Source organism: Cephus cinctus, unplaced genomic scaffold (assembly GCF_000341935.2).
Source record: "Cephus cinctus unplaced genomic scaffold, Ccin1 Ccin1_scaffold0597, whole genome shotgun sequence".
In the NCBI taxonomy this organism is placed as follows: domain Eukaryota; kingdom Metazoa; phylum Arthropoda; class Insecta; order Hymenoptera; family Cephidae; genus Cephus; species Cephus cinctus.
The window spans coordinates 113406-129120 of NW_014333243.1; the positions used below are offsets into that span (position 1 = coordinate 113406).

The window sequence follows — 15715 nt, forward strand, 5'->3', positions numbered from 1 at the left end:
CTCCCCCCCCCTTTCTCCCTTTCAAGCCATTTCCCTCCTTCTCTTCGTCTCCACCGGTACATCCTCTTCTCTTATGGCCTGAAATCATTCCTGCCTTCGAATGCTCCTTCCTCCTCTAAGCTATAGCTTCCCCGGTTCCCGCACGGACTACTCCCGTAGACCCATCCCATACGCCATCCTCTAGAGTTCCTATCCCACCGCCACCACCATCATCGCCAGCAGCAGCACCGCCTAAGAGAACCATCTCCTTGAAATGCTACAGAGGGATATCGGGTGTTTGCCGCGAGACTTTTGTACGGATTGCGGAATCAAGGACCTCTTCGAGGGCTTTCGAGCTGAGCTCGTCCTGGCACTGCCTGGAAACTCCTGGAGGACGTCTTCGGCGCCCAGAAACAGTTCTTGCCGTGAGTAAGGGGGGATGCACGAGAGAGGGATTCTACGGTAGGATCATTGAAGCTGGGTGCTATCTGCTCGTGTCCTTTATCTTGTGTATTCTCGACACCCGGTACATCCTGAACTGGCACCTTCGTCTAGACCGAAGTACCCGCCGTGCATTCCGCGGGATCCCACGGACTTTCGGGATCCCCAGGAACCTCCGGAACGCGGCTCTGTTTTCGTAGGGAAAGCCGAGCCGCGATGTGTTCGCACATTAGGCGTCAAGGACACCGAAAATGCCGAAACTCGATACGGCTTTTCGTAGGTGGGTCAACAAGATCTCTGGACCAAGGGTCTAGGACATACAGAAGGAGTCTCCCGGTATATATCCTGTCACACGTAAAGAACCTCACAGGATCATGTAATACGATCCTTTACGCACAAATCAAAGTGAGTCAACACTCTGCGAAGTCAACAGGCCATTGTTATCTTATTTACGTCCCCATTCAGACATTTCGATGATCGTTTACCTTGGATATGTTTCATGACTTTCATATATGTGTAACTATACGTGTACGATATCGAGTTCTCCGATAGTATCAAAAAATTACGTTCGCTGTCTATCAGCTGTATATACGTCAGTTACGTGAGACCCGTCAAACAATTTCCTTCCATCTCAAAGAGCTTCTGACGCGAACCAGTCTTGGCGTGAAAATCCGATTTCTCGGATGATCCTTATGACCGCGCTGCACAATGAGAACGCGAGGCGCAACCGGCTCTACTCGACAATCACTTCGCGCGGAAATGAGCCGGAAAACCGCACCCTCGGCTGTGCTCGGTTTTTTGTTCGGCTCCTCGAGTCTGTCGGATTTTCGCTTTATGTGGTTTTGATATTACTATTATAATAGGCACGGGGGCACAAGACAGGTACCTGCCGCGATTCTCTCGAGCTACGAATAGACCGAGTACATATATATAAATATATATATATCGTATAGTCAGTACCCAGAATCCACGCAACCGCAAAGGGAAGCCTGAATCTCCCTTCCCCTCTATTCTTCAACCAGTAGAAAAGTAGATAAAGAGATTTCTTTTCTCTAAATCTCTTTCAATCAGAGAAAAAAGAGAGGTGCCCCCAAAAAACTGGAAATTGAAAAGGGGGGAATTTCGAATAAAAAAAAAATGGGCTGTACGAAAAAAAAAAAAGAAAGTAAATTCATCTCACTGCGACCGGTAACAGCAAAAGCCACTTTCGCGTTCGCTTCGTGTATTTGACGATGATAATAATAATAACGAAAGACCCATGCAATTACTTAATATTCTTCTCGAGTAATTTAATAACCCTTTCAAGTGAAACCGATCGACCCTCGTGGCGCAAAAACTCCTTTAGGTTACGAGAGATCTTAAGTATTGTAGATTGAAAAAAAAAGAAAAAAAAAAAAAGAAAAAAAGAAATACTAATAGGTGTTATCTCCCATCCCACCTTTTCACAGACGGATTAAACCCCCTTCTCATTCTCAATAAGCGAAAGGAAGATCGCCCAAGGTGTTCCTTGCCCTCTTGGAGCGATTCTCCCGTGGTAGAGACAGCAGGTTCTCCGTTCAAACTCCACGACGACTGTGGTCGGTACACGTACCTATACGCGGCCGTCATCATCGACCGTCCAAGTGCACTCAGCCGAGGAATCATTCTCGGATGTGCAAGCATATTCAAACCCTTGAACCGCGTTTCTATGCTCGGTGTGGGTAATACCGGAGAGCCACGGGGGTGGACTGTGCGGCAGGTGGAGACGCTGAGGGATTGGGACTGAGGTATAGAACGAAGAAGAGGGAGGCGAATGAGTGGGAGAGAGACAGTGTGTTCTTCCAGTTCATCGGATTACTGCGATTGCGCATCTTTGTGCCGTCTCCACACCGTTTCAGGGGGTTGGTTCGCTCTTTATTTTACTTTCATTTTATTTTCCCTTCCGCCCACTCTTCTTTTCACCTTACTCATGCGCCCTCTCTCTCTTTCATTTCTATCCCGCTCTCCCTTGGTCCTCCGTACAGGCACTACCTCCTATTCGCCTCTCTCTCGTACCTGGCGACTCCCTCTCTCTCTCTCTCACTCGGTCGCTCGCATACACACCGGGACTAAAGAACTCATCATCATTTCTGAATTAATCTCATTCGACTGCCCCCTTTATGCGGCGCCTCTTGTGCCTTAGCCACCATGGGACTCCTTGCCGTTCCTTTAAGGTTAATTGGAATAAAAAATGCCGGAATGGAGCTGTCCGCGGAGACGTTATTTAATGGTACGTGAAAGCTCCGTGTTTACCGCCCACTACCATTTATCGCTTTCTCGCCGTTTCTTTATCTTACTGCCGTTCCCCCCTTTTTTTATCTGGTACTTCTTTTTCACTCGCTTCATGGCCTATGCGTATAGACAGCGTATCAACTAATGAGCAAGATCGCGTGTAATTTTTAAAGATATTTCCTCCCCCCCTCGATCTTCTCGATAATTAAATGCGAATACCGTGCCGCGACGTACCTTTGACCATTTTTTTTGGCTATTTTGCTGGAGCAGGCACAGTTTATAGATTTATCTTTTTTTTTTTTTAATCCAGGAAAATCTATAGGCGATTATTATGGGGCGCTACGAAGGAGACATAGGTGCACTTTTGTAATGGGCTGCGAAACGTATTTTCCTCGAACTCTGTGTACCTCGTAGGATATGCGCATCATTTACTTCATGGTATTCCATGGGGTATTCATTCACGAGAGAGAAAGGAATTCCCATTCATTGAAACGGGACGAAGTAAAAAAAAACACAGTTTGCGTCCTAAAGGATAAGCATTGTCGATGAGTGTCACGGAGACCTTTGCGTCGTTCGGTCACATAATTTGAGGCTTCTGGTCTCGCGTGCCGATGGACCACGTAATGTGATCTGACGGATGACACACTGGTAGAAGACGTAACCGACAATCCGGAAGCCACTAATTTCGTAACAACACCGTTATTCAGGATGTTATTGAGTAACCGACAAAGGACGTATCATAGATCCGAGCAAAGGACAAACTTAACGATGACCCATAATTTTGGGATGACGATAAAAATATCGTAAAGAACTCGATAGTCGGGAACTATTTTTTTATGACCTGTATTCACCTGAATACCATGCACAGGTATTATTTAAAGAAAAAAAAAAATTTTTTCTACCACCCCCAATTCACTTGGCAAAATATTTTCCGAGAGATCGAACGCATCCCCTGATAAATACGAGTACATCAAGGTCTAACCGAAAGTGTATAAACGAATTAATCGACCCTTTTGATTTTACTTGGCGGCAGCCAAAGAACCTTTTTCCATTAGCCATTAGATGTGGACACACGCGCTCGCAAGCACACACAGCCAAAGGGACGGTACGACCCCTCAGTAAATGGGCGAGCGAATTGAACGAAGCGGTAGCCCGCGATAATGGAGTTTCTTCATTCGAAAATTGGCTCGTCCGTAGGTTGCCAATCGTGAAGAAACCCCAAGCGGGTAGTAGTTATAGATCGTTCAGGCGAGGAATTGATAATCAAACGCATCACCGAGACTTTGGCCCACATACAAGCGACCCCTATTCACAGGGGGTACCGTGCATTATACAGTGGAGAGGTCATCTCGACGCGATAAATATAGTATACACAAATATATATGCGATAAAAATTTTCACGTTGACACCAATGCATACCAAAACACGTGTATCGGGTGTGCATGACGGTGAATTATTGTCGAAAAAAATTTTCTATCGCTCGTCACGTGCTATGAAAGAGCAGAGATTTTACATTGGAATTCAGAGGGTGAATAATCGTTTCGTTCTTCAAGGGTTGTTATCGCGAAAGGACTCACCGCGTTCGCATACGGCACAACCGGATACAGATATATTGGGCTGTTCGTTGGATCTCGAAAAGTCGCAATTACATAGCCTAGCGTGATTTCGTGTCTTTGCGAGCCTCCGTTCTGTGCTCGCGCCCGTCGTACGTGCGAGTATAAAAAAAGGGGGTGCAAAAAAGATATTGAAAAAAAAACGAAAAAAAAACGAAAAAAAAAAAAGAATCTCTCAAGAGACGGGACCCGCGAGCAAGGTAGAGACCGTAGGTAGGAGGAGCCGTACGTGTCCGCGTAGCCCTTAAGCGGTAGGGGTCTTCCACGCTAATGAGGCGCAGCGTAATTAGTGAGACTGTCTGGTGGGTGGGTCCTCGAACGAGAGGGTGGTTCTCTCTGCGAGCTCCTCTCTTTCTCTCCGTCTTCCACTTCCAGCTCCGCTTTCAGTTTTCCACCACCCCTCGTTGAAGAGGGAAGAGCCACGGACTACGTCAGGGACCCCCCCCCCACCTCCCACCGCCCCGGAGTACACTCCAGAAGCCCTTATGACCATCAGAATGACGATGCTTTTCAGGCACCTCCTCACCACCGTTGTACGTGCGACTTTTCACCCGATCTCGTTAATTTGACCTTCGCCCGGAACCGAAAACTCAACCCGACGCCTCTTTCGTCCCCGACAAGACTCTCGTGACGGTCGACGTGCTCCCGGCGCGCCCTCTGCGAAAGAGCTACACTCCTTTTCTCACCAACGTCCGTTCCCACTCGTACGAAATTAGGCTGAAACCAGCCGCGACAAGAGATTAGCACAATTTTAGCAGCTGACGAGAATAAAAATGAGCCCCGGTAAGATCGTTGACTTTGAGCAGAAATATCTTCAGGTTAATTTAACGGTTCCGTCGGGAATCACGCATCGCGGATCTGCCGGGACACGTTACGTTATCCCTCGGGCAGGTTCGACGGTAACAACAATGACGGAGGGAGCTGCGCGCGTGTTTTGGGTGTGGGTACCAGCCGGTTTGGGTTTCGAATGGCTGTAGGACCGATTTCGAGCACAATGCGGCTCAATGCCGGTGAAATTAGCCGCGGCGCTGCTAGTGACGCCCGTCAGAGGCACACTATTAAAATCCCCCAGGATCCCCATAGATCTCGTCGGAGCTCCTCCACCACCACACGCGCAACGTGCCATCTCGCGTGATACGATGATTGCGAGACTGATTCGAGTGTCCTATCTCTCCCACGTATAGATACCTCGGTATATACCTCGGTATACGAGTATAGGCACTGTAGGACAGTGAAACAGTTGGGCATCTATGATTTACCTGTTAAATAAATTTTCTTAAAATATCTGAAAAAGTACCTATGCGCCTTCGGGCCTCCGTATATCCCGGCCGCGACATGTGTACCGACATTCGTTTTTTTTTTTTTCAACTTCGTCCTCTGCCGCTGCTCTCGCAGAGCGATGGAGCAGAAGAGCGTATCCCAGTAACAATCCGGTAGCCGGGTTTCACCAGACCGTCCTGGTAGCTCTTGGTAGCGTGGGGCGACCCGGCTCGTGGGGTCCGTGGGCTTCGTCTTGGCAGGGTCCGCGCGACGTTCGAGTGTTTGCAGTCCACTCGAGGCTCGTTTCGAACGAGCACGGGAGTCCGCTTCGCGAGACCGCCACCGACGTGGGGAAGCAGACATGCGAGGCAGGAACGAAGCTTAATTTGTCTAACGAGGGACCCCACCTGTCATCTGGATGGATATAGGGAGATGGATGGATGGATGGATGGATGGATGGATCCCTCTCTTGGACCTCTCTTCTATCTTACTGTACCTCCTGCGTGTGTGTATACACGCGTATAGATATACATACACCACGTGTATAGACGTTTGCTTGACTTGCTTACTTGGCGGGTTGCTTGTCTAGTTGCTTGCTTGCCTTCCTGTCATGTTAGGCACTAGCCATGGTACCCCGGTACAATCTTGCTGTTTACTCAACAGCCCATTTCACTAAAACGTGATATCTTCCCTCTCACTCTCGCTTTGCCATTAGAGCTCGATATGTCTCTCTCTATGTACTATTTCCGCTCAGACTAGGAGAGGAACGCTCGCGACTGGATGGATGCGTGACACCTTTGCTGCACGGTGGATCGAGAGACGGTTGTGCCATGGGAAAATGCTCGGTCGGAAGAATTAATGAGATTTCGGGAATATTGAATTGGGAAGTGTGCTATTTATGATTGGTTGTTTATATTGGGCGAGTGATTTGTGTCGGAGAGAAGTGAGGGAAGTCGATTTGTAACGTTAGAGAGGGATAAAGTCAGATTCGATATTTGCACTAGAGACAGCGTTAATATTTTTTTTAGAGAGCCGAAGCTAGAAAAAAGAGTGTTTTATAGGATTGGCAAAAACTTAAAGACGAGGGGATAGACTTTTTTTTTCTTATCTGGACAAGAATCCGTATACCGAAGCTCCCTGGTTACGTTCTTCGGGATTCGCCTGTTTCTGGCGTTTACTCTTAGCAGTAAATCAATCACACACCGGACCCCACGTGACCACTTTCTTTCTTTTTTATGTATACCCAGCTATACCATATACTTTAGTGACGTATAAGTATGCGTATAGGGGAAAACGGCACGGTGCGTCGAAAGATACAAAATATTGTATAAGCTCGTCCCTCGGGTGTCTGAGAGACACCTCATAGTCAGCAACGTTGCTGTCATTCATTTTTACATAAGAATTAAATGACTGACGGATCATCAGTCATCGTTTGCTCGGAAGATACTATACGTCGTCCTACATGTAGGATGGTTTTTATACAATTTTTTTTTAATTTTTAGCAATTAACAAAAAATAACGTCAGAGCACATTAAACACAAGAAATTTTAGTAGCATTTGAAAAATCATCGACCGTCATGTCTTTTTGTAGGGACAGTCAGTCCCGACGTATGCAAGTACGATCCCTGTGTGTATTGCATAGACACGTGTCGGAGTGCTTGATAATGAGAGAAAATATTCTCTGCATGGTCGCGCGCCATGATTCATAAGTCATATATAGCAGCCGAGTCAACAATAATGAATTACCTATTAGGGGCGAGGTCTAGATATAAGGCAGCACGCGCCAGTTTTGCATTTTCTAACCAGCCTCCCTTGTAGAATGGGAAACCCTCGGCTCCGCCGAACGTACTCTCGTACGCCCCTTTTAAATTATTTTTTCGTACCGAGTGATACAAGTACAGATTTTAAACTACGATTTGTCCAACAGATAGAGGAACTGCTTCGTTGCGGTGAGGTTAGAATAAATTTTTGAAAAAAAAAAAAAAAAAAAAAAAAAAAAAAATTGCGACTCTCATACACTCGGCGTATTTTTTCATTGAGGTGATGCTTGTAAAATTTTTGACTTTTTTTTTTCATTTTAGTTATGCAAATTTACAATCGCTGCAGCATAGTTGTTACGGTACCCGCCGGACGTTACAAGCGGGGTAGGCGTCGAGGATTTGAGGGAGGGACACGGGGTACATCCACTAATTGGATAATTACGGAGTGCACCGCGTTTGTTTTATAATTGGGCAAAACGAACGACGGACTCTCTACCGTTCTCCGTGCTCTCTCTCTCTCTCTCTCTCTCTCTCTCTCTCTCTCTTCGTTCTCTCACTCTGTCGCTCGGTCGACGTGCCAAACAACGAACCAACCCGAGTCACGCGCTACGTGACAAACTACCCCTGAAGCTAATCCAAGTCGAGCCTTCGGCTTTCAGCCCTCTGTAGAACTACCCCAACACCCTGTACTTACGATCTATGCCTTCTGCCTCCTGACCGAGGAAACGCCAGGAATTGGAATCAATTACGAATAATTTGCACTTTGCAAAAATTTGCTATTTATCGAGGCTCATTTTTTGCAACCGATAATTTATTTGGACTGCCCCCGGTACAAGAGACGCGTCAGTGTGGGCATATAGAAAAATTAATGAAAGATTAAAAAATCTTAGTTTATTCCGATAGCAAAAAAATTGTGTAGAAAATTTCGGTCGCGAATTTTAAAATCGGCTGTTTCAAGGAAATGCAAAAAAAATGGTCCGAGGTGTTCGCGTAAGTTGCGCAAACCGAAAGACAATTCTAGGGTGATTATGAAATCCCCCGAAGGGCAGGAAACAATAAAGCACTCGTCGAACATGTCAGCCGTGATACGTAGTGCACGGGAGCCACGCGTGCGTTTTAATTCTACTTTCGTAATCCGCATACGTGGGGGTCTTGGGGCTTGAGTTAGAGAACGATTGACTGACTGACTGACTGACTACAAGGTTTATGGGGTTGCGCGGCCCCTCTTCTTCACGACCGGAGCCCCTTCTTTCCCCCTACCATTGGCCATGTGCACACCCCTGCAAATATGTATGTACAAACATCGGAACGAACGCTCGAGTCCTACTAACTCTCAAGATCTGTCATTAATCAATAAAGCACTCCGGAGAGTCGCACGAGAGTCATTCATGACCTGGGAGCTGCGCGGATTTCTCACAGTGATTCTTTTTTTATTTTCTGATTTACAATTGTACCTTGCACTTAACATCCTTCGATAGATTTTATTTTGAATTAGTGACAAGAGGTTAAAGAACTCACCACGATGTTGCTGATATGTATTCTGAGGCGGTGGTACATATCCGTACATGGGTGCATTTCTGTTGTTATTTGTGTGATGTCTGGAATATTGATAAAAAAAATGTTTAAGTTACTAGAAAAGCACTAGATTTACCAGAGAAATGGGGGTAGGTTTATAAAAAAAAAGAAAAAGAAAAGCTCACCCAAGCATACGATGACCAGCTTCTCCTAATGAAGCTACTTGTTTCGAAGGAGTAAATCCTATCTGGGGTCTCCATTGGTTTCCACTGTTACGATTCATCTGTTCAAAGTCCTGGGGTTTCAAAACTCTAGGAGGTTCTTTAGCCCCCTTCAATTTTCTTGCTGGGAAAATATGGTTCGATGGATAATGGGGATCCCGGAATTTTATACTGTAATAAGAGAAATGAAATGTTAATTTAAAATGGACAACGATACTCTTGACAAAATTGAATAGGCTTAACTTTATTAATGGATATACCTACCAATAGACTTTATTATTTCGTACGGGGAGGCCATTGATGGGCGAAGGCAGAGTTGCGCCATCGCCAACGCAGTCGTTAGCCAATAAAACTGTGCCTCGCATCCCGTCTATAGATATTTCCGTTTCCGTGGTGAAATTAATGCGGTTCGTGTAGAGTCCTTTTATAAATGTATAACCGCTGTTACCCAGGCCTACGTAAAGCCGATCATTGCCACAGACGTTGCGTTGTTCTGCAAGTGAAATTACCATTGCAAATTTTAAATGCCACTTACGCATTACTTTACTTTTTTTTTTTCATTCAAAGAGAGAATACTTACTCTCTGCCTCTGTTAGACTATCGTAATACGGCTCCAAAGCTTTGAATAATCTTTTCTCATCGACAAAGGGTAACAGAGCTACACCCTGCCAGGCGAATTTCTTCCCGTTCAAATCGATCTTAAAATCCTCAGGGTAGAAATCGATAATGGGGGATTTCTAGAACACCAGGACAAAATAGGTAATTTAATTATATACACGGAGAATTTGGACGGTGATAAAATTGACGTTGCTCTTTTAATGAAATTAATGAGAACTTACAGGATCACTCATTAGTGGGGCCCAAGGTGCAGGTACGTGACGACTACTCGCTGCTGGAAATACTCCCATTAATTGTTCTAGTGGACGGAACTGTAAGTTAATTAAAAAAATATATTTTTTATCGAAATTACAAAAATAAAAATATTACAAGATTTCTAATTGTAATTAAAGTTATGAGCAAAGCATGCATTACGTTTTTTGGAATTTATAATGCGTACCGGTTCTGTTCCTTTTTCAAATTCTGTAGAAAGGCCGCCAATGTTAATAAAGTCACTAGCAAAAGGTGCATAGTGGTATGGAAAGTACCACTTCCATGAGGCACACCCTTGATAATAATAACGCAATACCCAACAGAGTCCACGAACGTATTGAAGTGCTACGTTGTTTCTGTGGAAAACAAAGAGCAATATCGAAAAATGACGACTTCTCTAAAAGTTTATCAAACAGATGTACATGCTTCAATTAAAGCAAAAAGCTTACCTAAAAGCGAGGTTGTCAGACGATACGTCAAATTTCGATTGATAATAACGGTCCTTGAATCCATCTTCCCAAAGTCTGACCTCATCGTGCGCCTGGTCGTCATCAGATTCTTCACCTTCAGTTTCTTCATGCTTACGTTTTTGTCCTTTGTTAGCTGAGTCCTAAATTAAAAAAAAAAAAGATATTCACTTTTTTGTAATTTCCGAAACGACAATTGACGGAATTATTGATAATTATTAATGAAAATTATTTACTTCAGGGACTAACATACTCTCCAGAGCAGTGGCTGCATTTGTACCCTTTAATGCTCTTTCTGTGGCACTGGTATTAAAATTACGACCTTGCATTCTCATTTGATATGCTTCATGTCGTGCATTCTGTACAGGTTTTACGCCCTGACCTAAAGGCTATAAAAAGAAAGATATCATATATTACATAGCCAGAGGTTCATGTAAGAATTGATAACATTAATAAAGATGGTTAATTTATTTATTTACTGTTGGTGCAAATTGTCCAGCTGGTACCCAATTGGGCTTATAATTGCTAATAGCCTCCATACGTCTTTTCTTGTTTTTCTCACGCTGTTTGAATGCCAACTCATTTTGTTGTCTCTTTTTAAAGATTTCATCTTCAACGTCACCAAGGTCAGACATTATTAATTGTACTCTGTCCAAATTGACATCCCCACTGTCCGTCAGAAATCCCTAAAGAACCAACATTTACTTAGCATATGCAATTTTAGATTATTGTAATTTGTTAATGGATTAGATATTTAACTAGTTAATATTACGTACCCCTGTTTTGTACACAGTCTTTTTGTATAAGTTTACAAGTCTGTCAATGGCTCCTTCTCGAATTTCCAATGATGGAAGATGTGGTAGAAAATCATTCCCTACGAAGAAACACATAAAGACCCAATCGTCGATTGCTCGCTCAAAGTCATACTTGAACGGCAGATTAGGCATTTGCAATTCCCTTTCCAAGTATTCTCGAAGCACATTGAGACGTACAAATATAAACTGGCACTCTGATCCAAATACACTTTCTTCCTCTTTTTGATTTGGCTCTGATCCTGTGCAATCCTTCATTTCGTGACCCAACTGGCCACATATATCGCAAGGTCTGGGTTTGTTCGGTTTAAATTCTTCACGAATGATTGTAAAATTTGGCTCATGGGTTGCAAGACCCAACATTATTAAATCCGCATCAGCACCACATAGTACGTGCTGTGTATTGGGATCATGATCTGGCTGTCCTAATAAGAAATTGTCTTAATGACGTAAATAGATCTTTTAAATTTACTTTATACAATAAAAAATTATATACCCCTTTGGCGTCTAATATAATCCATTATTTTATGCTCTCCTTCACCAGGAACATTTGCATCGCTTAATATTACTTTAATATTTCTCCAACCTGGATCGTTATTTAAACGTTCATGAATGTAATAATGTAAACAAGCTGATAATCGTGCCATAAAAGGGGTTCCCTAAAATTCGTTAAGTATCTTGTGAATGTTTTGTTTTTTTGTAAATACTTTACTTTGTTGTCAGAATGACAGTTTACGTACTGGTGTGATGCAGTTACTATCAAAATGGTCTCCTTTTGATTTTTCTGGAGGTAAAAATGCCCCTTTCAAAGCTAATTCAGAACGTATTCTTTCCATTTCAGTTATTTTCTCATTTGCCTCCTTAGATGCACGAAAACGTCGTGATCTTTGCTGATTCATTTTAGCTCGTGGAGCCTAGAATAAAATAATAAAGATATACTACATTTTAAAGGTCTACTGACATTAAATAAATACTTACAACTCCGTCAATAGCCATATAAAGCAATTTTCTTGGTCGGACAATACAGAATAATCTATCGATGCATTCAAAAATTGCTTCCATCATTTCATCTTCATTTTTTGGTGGAGGCCTATAATAAAAAAAACAATGTTTATAAATAACTTTTTATTTTAAATAGGACTAAATATACATACTTGTCTTCAGGATGTGTACAAGGATGAATTATTCCATTCATATCCAAATACAAATTATCAAATTCGATTCCATTAGGATTGGGATCTGCTGAATTAACTGGAACACGAACTCCACTAGTTGATGTTGGCTAGAAGAAAGATATACAACAATGTTCATACAAGTAATTCAAGAAATATCTCTGCTGTATAAAAAGCTGTAACATAAATTACTTGTATAACCTATAGGGTATTATGATTATTAAGAACTCTCATAAATAATTAAACATTCTCTATAAATATGATCACTATACAAACATTGGATTTGTCCTCAATATCATGAAAAATTGAATTAAATTGTAGAATGTACAAGTTCGTGAATTTTTCATGAAGAAACAGAATGATTAACCTACCTTTTGCTCAATACATTCGACAATCACTGACGGATATTTACGGCTAAGCCACCGGAAAAATGCTGGTACACCCATGATTTTCTTGATATTTTATAAAGAACACACAAAAACAGTAATTTCACTATAATATGTGTCAATTTATATAAAATTATGCCAACTGTGTACAAATGTTACGTGCTCCATACCATACAACACAGAACACCAATTCACAACGCTGCATGTTTCAGTTTGTGAATTCTGGACAGAACTAAAATCAGATTATTTGTTCAAACTGTATTACCTTAGAGAGAGAGAGGTACCATATCACGATATTAAATAAAACTCTAATGGTAACACATAAATTACATTACCATAGTTGCTAATTTATCTATTGATAAAATACCAAATGATATACATTTGTGTATACTTTATTACAATAGACAATTAATAAATAAATTAATGAAGTCATAATATACTCTAAGTCAAAATATATATTTATATGCATTAATAAGACAGTGTATATCTATACAAAATCCGCAAACATTAATAAGAAAAAATTATATAAAACTGTTCCTTACTTGAAAATTTATTGATGACATTGGTTTTCCGACTTTGACTTAAGTTCTTGTCATAATCATATTCTTTGATTTAATGACATCCTATTATAATATATAACTGTATTTAAGAACAAGTGTTTATTTCGACTTTAGCGATTTTAAAATTATATTCCAGCTTCCCTTTTTCTGCCTCTGCAGTAAAAAATTTGTACTTCAGTCAGCTTGGATTTCTGCCGTTAACGTTCAAACGTTTTGGAATTACAGAACGAAAAGTTGAGTAGGCTTGACTATTCTTTTTTATAAGGGATACAAATTGTCGCGTAGTACCTTATTTTTAGAAAAACTGTTGCCTATGATTTGGTATAAAGAATAACTTGGTAAGTACATTTACTAACCTTACATTGACGTTTTGTATAAAAATCATAACACTGAAAAATATGCTTTATTTATCGAAAACTTCGCAAGTATCTATCATTTTTTGATATTATTACATGCATTTGTTTTCACTGCATTTATGTATATTATCCTCGAACAAATTACCGTATATGTTGATATACGATTATTAGTGTACGAGGTTAGCAGAGGGATTTTGTATTGTTTAATTGTTTATTCATTAATATATTACGACCTTTTTTTCATGTGAACTCTATTGTTTTAAATTTAAATTTTGTCAAATATTAATGAATCTGTAGATTTCAATAGTTTATTAAATATAAACTATTTTTTAACTCTGTATTTAATTTTTACATTTTGATTGTGTCTCTACTCACAGATATATATTTTTATGAAACAAAATATTCATAAAAGTAATGATTACGCTTAGAGGAAAATTAAAAAAAGATGGAGATGTCTCAAACTCAAAGAGTAAAGAATATAATAAACGTGCCTCTGTCAGGGATAAACTATTGGTTAAAGAGGTAAGGTTAAGGACGATAATTCAGTTTCAATAAATATGATAGACAGTATATATCAAATATAAAATAATTGCAGGTACAGGAAATGGAACAAACTCTTCCTAGTACATGTCAAGTAACATTTGACGATCCACATCGATTACATGAATTTATACTAATGATTGTTCCTGATGAAGGCTATTGGGCCGGTGGACGATTTTATTTCCAAATTTCAATGTCTGAAGAGTACAACATGGCTGTGTGTAACAATTGTTCTAAAACTTTGTATCAGTGCGAATATAGATGCTAATCCATTGTTGTTTACAGCCACCGAAAGTAAAGTGTACAACTAAGTTGTGGCATCCAAATATTAGTGAAGAAGGAGCTGTGTGTCTCTCAATACTTAGACAAAATAGCATCGATGGAATGGGATGGGCTCCTACACGAAAACTTAAAGATGTTATTTGGGGATTGAATTCTTTATTCACAGTAAGTCATGCACATATAAAATTTGAATTTATTATCAAAATTAGTGTGACAGATAAGAGGTATCCGCCGCGGTATAAGTCAATGATCTTATGTCGCTCCACTTTGCACCTCCTGCATGCATGATATTGCAAATCGAGAACAATAGTATGTTAAGATTCACTACTTTATATTTATTTACATACATTACACAGGTGCAGTTGTATCATCTGAGTTTAAGTCAGAGCTTAGCTAATCTCATTCTAAAATAAATTTATGCCGTTCCAACTAACTGACCATAAGTGTTAAACCGTTGGGTTAAACTAAACTTAAGTTTAAGCATAAACAATAACAGTGGGTTTAAATATGTGATCTATCATTAATTTTTCATAAGTTGACAAAGTTATAATTCACCTACTGATGAATTATACGTATTTTTCGTTTATCCATGGTACTCTCGATCTTACATATTCCGTTTACTCGAGATTCTACTGTATAAGAAATGTGAAGTGGCTATGCATATCGCGTAAACTAAACTTTTGTTCTTTTGTTTGCAATAGGATCTCCTAAATTTTGATGACCCCTTGAATAGAGATGCGGCTGAACTATATCTAAAGGATAAGGATTCTTTCAGGAGTAAAGTAAAGGATTATGTTAGACAATATGCTAAAAGATGATTGCCATCCTGGAGAAAATTAATCCAAAAACAATTAATTGTACATTTACTAAATCAACTCTGCGGTTTTTGTCAAACCTTGAACTACAACAGATTCTGAGATATGTTATATTGATCATTATACATTTAATGTTTTGCTACTAGTCCTCTTACGTCGAGCGATAATGTTTTCCTCACAAGTCTAATTAGCAAAAATATTTTTGCTTTTGACACATTTGATTTAATCTTAATAGTACCTATGATCTTTGCAGATACTTGCTGTACGAAATATGTACAATAAGTTTATCTGTGTCACAGCGAATTATTGTCATGGAGAGAAAGTAATTGTAAATAAAAAAATATTTAATAATAATCAGTATTTATGTTCTTTGCCTACATGTGTCTTTTCCATATCGCAGAAAAAAAATATAATTC

General features: G+C 40.7%; 2 protein-coding genes across 3 annotated transcripts in view; one reads left to right on the forward strand and one right to left on the reverse strand.

Moving 5' to 3' along the window:
- LOC107269073 (5'-3' exoribonuclease 2 homolog) overlaps window positions 1-12950 on the reverse strand; it is a 21280-nt gene extending 8330 nt beyond the window's left edge. Inside the window, exons 1-15 of the mRNA XM_015742524.2 lie at window positions 12732-12950; window positions 12343-12470; window positions 12167-12278; window positions 11929-12102; window positions 11685-11847; window positions 11153-11613; window positions 10856-11062; window positions 10613-10765; window positions 10359-10519; window positions 10097-10265; window positions 9879-9968; window positions 9620-9776; window positions 9304-9532; window positions 9004-9210; window positions 8822-8901 (exon numbers count right to left, since the gene is read on the reverse strand). Coding sequence (XP_015598010.1) covers window positions 8822-8901; window positions 9004-9210; window positions 9304-9532; window positions 9620-9776; window positions 9879-9968; window positions 10097-10265; window positions 10359-10519; window positions 10613-10765; window positions 10856-11062; window positions 11153-11613; window positions 11685-11847; window positions 11929-12102; window positions 12167-12278; window positions 12343-12470; window positions 12732-12806 — 2566 coding nt within the window. The 5' untranslated portion in view covers window positions 12807-12950. The remainder of the gene's footprint in view (window positions 1-8821; window positions 8902-9003; window positions 9211-9303; window positions 9533-9619; window positions 9777-9878; window positions 9969-10096; window positions 10266-10358; window positions 10520-10612; window positions 10766-10855; window positions 11063-11152; window positions 11614-11684; window positions 11848-11928; window positions 12103-12166; window positions 12279-12342; window positions 12471-12731) is intronic.
- A 495-nt stretch (window positions 12951-13445) lies between these two features.
- Window positions 13446-15653, forward strand: LOC107269074 (NEDD8-conjugating enzyme UBE2F). Of its 2 annotated transcripts, none has more exons than XM_015742525.2 (5): window positions 13446-13644; window positions 14040-14184; window positions 14258-14419; window positions 14488-14649; window positions 15186-15653. In XM_015742525.2, exons 2-5 carry the CDS (start codon window positions 14077-14079, stop codon window positions 15300-15302), a joined length of 549 nt encoding a protein of 182 aa, XP_015598011.1. In that variant the 5' UTR covers window positions 13446-13644; window positions 14040-14076; the 3' UTR covers window positions 15303-15653. The 2 variants fall into 2 exon arrangements, with proteins under 2 accessions (XP_015598011.1, XP_024942036.1); XM_025086268.1 differs by having other exon boundaries at window positions 13522-13539.
- Window positions 15654-15715: the final 62 nt, after the last annotated feature.